The sequence below is a fragment of the Gossypium raimondii genome, chromosome 10, assembly GCF_025698545.1.
Source record: "Gossypium raimondii isolate GPD5lz chromosome 10, ASM2569854v1, whole genome shotgun sequence".
Taxonomy (NCBI): Eukaryota; Viridiplantae; Streptophyta; class Magnoliopsida; order Malvales; family Malvaceae; genus Gossypium; species Gossypium raimondii.
In genome coordinates, this window is record NC_068574.1 from 9,604,331 (window position 1) to 9,609,538 (window position 5,208).

At 35.8% G+C, this 5,208-nt stretch overlaps 1 protein-coding gene across 1 annotated transcript; it reads left to right on the forward strand.

Annotated features, from left to right (window-relative positions):
- The first annotated feature begins 2,475 nt into the window (after positions 1–2,475).
- On the forward strand, positions 2,476–4,705 carry LOC105777811 (zinc-finger homeodomain protein 4). The gene has a single exon (XM_012601293.2). It carries the CDS (start codon positions 3,438–3,440, stop codon positions 4,329–4,331), a length of 894 nt encoding a protein of 297 aa, XP_012456747.1. The 5' UTR covers positions 2,476–3,437; the 3' UTR covers positions 4,332–4,705.
- The last annotated feature ends 503 nt before the right edge of the window (positions 4,706–5,208 follow it).

Below are 5,208 nucleotides of genomic sequence, written 5' to 3' on the forward strand. Positions count from 1 at the left end.
AAATTGAAAGTCTTTTATCCAATGTGTTAATTTAGGATTAAGCATTCAAGGTTTGGGGTTTAAGGTTAGTCTTGAGGGATTGTCGTAAGGGAAATAAGTTAAGAGTTCTTAATGCTTCGAGAAGCAATAGAGCAAAAATAACTTGGATGAAAGACTCATTACTCAGCACATGTTCTGTTACTTGACGTCGTCTTCATGGATTTACGGTTTAGGGAAATAAGTTAAGGCTTTTCAATGATGGTGGAATTTTTGGTAGGTTTAATTTGTTCAAAAGCATAAGCACTTTCAAAAAGTTATTTGCTTTTAGAATAAATTAAATAAGGTGATTTAGGGTTTAGGTCACAACTTTTTAAGGGGTTTCTTCATCTTCTTGGATTATCTAAAGTTACCAAGTATTCAAAGTTTAGAGATCAAAGAAATGGGTTAATAAAGTTATGCTATCTGTGTTTTAGGGTTTATGCTACTGATGGTATGGATAAACCTCAATATCTATAAATGGTTCCTGGGTATACATTGATCTTTATGCTTATTTGTTCCTTAGACCAAGACATCCATAGAATAGGAAGAATAAACTAGGAAGTCAAAATTTAAGAATTAGGGAAATGGGTTAAGCTTGTGGTTGTATGGATTAAATTTTGGCATCAAGTATAGTAGTGACGTAGATCATCGAAGTGATTATATTTGCGGCCTGGACCAATCAGTGGTATGGATCATTTATGTGGAAGCCAACAGTTTAGCTCTAAGGAATTAGGGATATAAGTCATACTGTAGGGGGTTGAATCATCAGTAACTTTAGAAGGCAAAAAAATGTAGATACAACATGGATTGCTCTAGGGATCAACTGGCTATGTTAACATTGCAGTGACCGGTGACGCCTATGAATTAAAATAAGTTTGTCCAGGTACAATATTAATAAAAGAAGGGAGTTTGGAAAATGAAGCAAGATTTTTTAGGGTAATTATGAGATATTGATCCAATTGGAAGATGAAACATCTCTTTTGTAAAAAAGAAATTGAAAGCAGTAAATGATTCACATAGAATTTGGGCTGGCAGTGATTGGGATTGATGGATGTATGTTTTCCACTCCTCCCTAAAAGAAAGAAAATTTTGGGTCTCAACTTCTTGAAAATTGTGATCAAGCTTCTGTCATCAACCAACATTTATTCTTGTGGACCCTTCCCAGCGAGTACCATTTAATATGTAAATATGAACTAAATGGTAATGGAGGCATGAAAAGAAGAAATAAAAAAAAAAAAGATAAAGTAGTAGAAGAAGAGACAAGAAGAGAAAGATAAAAAAACAAAAAACTAAAGAATTAGGATAAAGTGTGGTGGAGTGTGGAATAAAGGCATGGATAAATAAAGAATAAAGTGGTTTCAATAATAATTTAATAAAGGTCAGACTATGTTCAATCTTTTCTCCAACTAATTTGTGAATCAAAAAAGAACAACCAACTTTGCATCTCTACCCAGTGTTTCAAATAGCCTATAATTAATTAACACATTTACTCTCGTCAACATACTTGAGATCTAAGTAGATCTGACGATCAATATTTGAGATCAAATAAGAAAGTTGCTTAGATTTTGATTTACAAATTTGTGACATTTAAAATTGGTTAATTGAAAAAATTAAATTATAAAATAGAAAAAGAAGGAGAGCTTTCAATTGATACAAAGACGTTATAACAACAATTTTATAGTCCAGGTGGTGAAATGAAAAGTTTCAATTAATTTAAAAACTGTTTTATAATTTTTGAAATTAAGTAACCAAAATATAAATTTATTAATAATTTAATGACTTTAAAATATTATATGCAATTTTGAAAAATTCAATTATACTCCTATTTAAATCTTGATATGGTTTAAAAGGAAACAGAAAAAAACAAAATGGGATCCTTCATAATAAATCATTCACATGATAAGTATGTCACCTCCCAATTAACTCCACATTTATTATAGATAAGATTCAGATATCACCCTTTAGTCCCTTCTTTTTAAATGTCTTCAACTAATTAACAGAAGTTAACTTAAACCCTAATTTTGCTATATATAATCAAACTGAAAGAGGAAAGAAAAAACTTCAATCAAAAGAGAGCCAAAGGCATGGGCAAAGTTGTGTGTTTATGCTTGTGCTTGAATGTCCATTTTCTGAAGCAAAGGGTTCAGCTAAATTTATTTAAAGAAACAAAAAAGAAAAAAGGTTTAAATTTTTGTAATTAAATGATTCATAATTTTTATACTATGAGAAGGGGGATGGGGATCTCTCTCTCTCTCTCTCTCTCTCTCTCTCTCATATTCATTCCATTGTGGTGTCTGCACACTCTGACACACTGCTCTCTAAATGGCGTAAACTTGATGGCTGATAGTGCAAGCAAAGCAAGCACCTTAATTCACTTTTTTTTTTTTTTGCTTTTTTTTTATCTCTCAACTCACTTAAACAGACTATTCCTCTTGTCTTTCTCCCTGTCTTCTTCTTTTTAGCCTTCACTACTCGTATAACCCACCTGTTTATAGCGCCCTTCACTTCCAAATCCTTCCTCTCAATAACTCTCTTTTCTTCTCCTCTTCCTCCTTCACCACCCTTGTTTTACCCTTTTTTCTTTTTCTTTTTTTTATTTCTTTAAGTTCAAACCCTCTATTCTCTTTGCTTTATTGATTGCCATTGTTCTCTCATCCCTGGGTCGTCTTCACTTTTATTAATTTCCATTTCTAGAGTGAATAGAAAATAAAAGAGAAAAGACATTGTTGTATCAATATTAGTTTAGTAAGTGAGTAAGAGAGTGATCTTCCTTTCTCTTCTTACAGCCATCATTTTCTTAATTTCCAAGGGAGACATTGAGTCAACACACACTTTGCCTTGTTCCTCTCCTTTTCTTTTTGTTTTCTCTTCTTTCCCAGTTGACCCTAGACTTATGAGAACAATAGGATGGGAGATAATTCAAAGTCTAGGTGGTTCTATTGTTGACTCTTTTCCTTTTTTTCATTTGTCCTTCCCATCATCTATCCAAATCTGCCTTACTCTCTGATACATACACCATGCCCTAACCCTCTCTCTAACCTGCTTCTCAATAACCTGATATATAGCCAAAGCTTTTATTTATAACTGCATAGTGGGTCATCCTTCTCCCTTTGTCTCCTTTTTCTTTGTTTAAGTTAATATTATTGTGAAACAAGGGTTTCTCAGACTCAGTGCCAAGGATTGATAGGATAGAATATTGTTTTTCTATTATGGTGCTGTGCAAGAGTTGACAAGCTGTCCACAAAACTCCTAGGATTTAGGATTTAATAAACAAAGGAAGCAAGCATAGATCTTTTATTTTCTAATCATTTTTGGCCTCCTGCCCTAAACTACTCCAACCTTGTCAGTCTCCTCCTCTTTTGGTCTTCAAAGTCCCTACACAATAAGGAAAGCACAAATAAAATACATAATACCTAGAAATGGAAATTTCCTGTCAAGAAGGAGAGATCCCAATTCCTTTGAACAGTACATATGGTGGGGGACATGGGCACGGGCACGGGCACGGGCACATGATCCATCATGAACCTGCTGCACCCCACAACCATATCATACCTTCTTCAGCACCCCCAATTCTTTCCAATGGCCCTTCCTCCTTGTCCACAAACCTAGACGATCATGTGCCCTACAAGAAAGCGGTGAGGTACAGAGAGTGCCTCAAGAACCATGCAGCAGCCATGGGGGGCAATGCCACAGATGGATGTGGTGAGTTCATGCCCAGTGGAGAGGAGGGTACCATTGAAGCCCTGAATTGCTCAGCCTGTAACTGCCATAGGAACTTCCACAGAAAAGAAATTGAAGGTGAGCCCTCTTCATTTGACTGTTACCCGTTGCATAGTCCACATCTCAGCAGCAGGGTTGGAAGGAAACTCATTTTAGGTCACCACAAGAGTATCCTACCACCTGAGGCTCTAGGGTACCCCACAGGTACTCTTATACACTCAAGAGCAGCACCAACACCCCACCAGATGATAATGTCCTACAACATGGGCTCCCTCCCTTCAGAGTCGGATGAACAGCCCGAAGATGGTGGTGGGGTAGTGGGGAGCAGGCCACTCCAGCTGATGAAGAAAAGGTTCAGGACAAAGTTCACCCAGGAACAAAAGGAGAAAATGCTTAACTTCGCAGAGAAAGTAGGGTGGAAAATCCAAAAGCAAGAAGAAGCAGTGGTGCAACAGTTCTGCCAAGAGATTGGGGTGAAGAGAAGAGTCCTCAAGGTGTGGATGCACAACAACAAGCACAATCTAGCCAGGAAAAACCCTTGTAATTCCACCGCCACCGCCACTGCTGCTGCTCCTACTACCACTGCTGCATGACCATGATGATCAAAGTCAAAACGCCAATTTAATCAGTATCTCTCCTCTTCAGTCCTTCTTAGTAATTTGTGTCTCATTTTCATTTCCTTCCACTATATATCTAGCTTCATAATTAGCTAGCTTAATCATTTCGTCTGGTTTGGTTTGGTTCCTTGGGTGTGTGTTTCTTGCTTATAGTGGTAGTGGGGTGGCCAGTGGTGGATTAGGCAAATTAAAAAAAGAAGAAAAAAGTTTCCAAGACGGTTTCGGTTAACATTAGTGATTATTTGACTCATGTTTTTGCAAATATCCATGCATGCACGGATGTAATTCAGCTTTCTTAATATATTATCATTTTTATTACAATATAATATCAGGAGATTTAACTTGTTTCACGTCTTCTGCTACACTATATACGGTACGTGTTTGTGGGTCTGAACTCTGAAAAGTAACATATTTATTTCCTGTGATGAAATTAAAGTACCTGTCCTCCCTTCCTGAAAACGAAGATACATTTTTGTTTGGTTCTGAAAGATGCAATAGTTTTATGTTTACTTAATAATAAAATTATCAGTAAACCAACCCACCAATCAGAGCTTCCATATTTTGCCCTTTCCATGAAACTTGGGATTGTCTTTTTGCTTATGGACGCTGTGTACTTGCTTCTATTCATTAAAACTGTTCTAATTAAGTTGTGCACGTTTCATTTTGAGACCTTTACTTATTTTAATTCACCATACCATGCTTTCTCTCAAATTTCAACAAAAGTTATCCACTTCTGTTATTGCTAAAATTGCTGAGAAAAATCTAGTTTCAACATGTTTTCATCATTTTTTCCTTTTTTTTTTTTGGCTTTTTAAAGATTTTGTTGAAAATGAATTTTGATGTTCATCAATAA

Bases quoted from the DNA above. Each gene is read 5' to 3' on its own strand.
- LOC105777811 (XM_012601293.2), top strand. From the start codon at position 3,438: ATGGAAATTTCCTGTCAAGAAGGAGAGATCCCAATTCCTTTGAACAGT.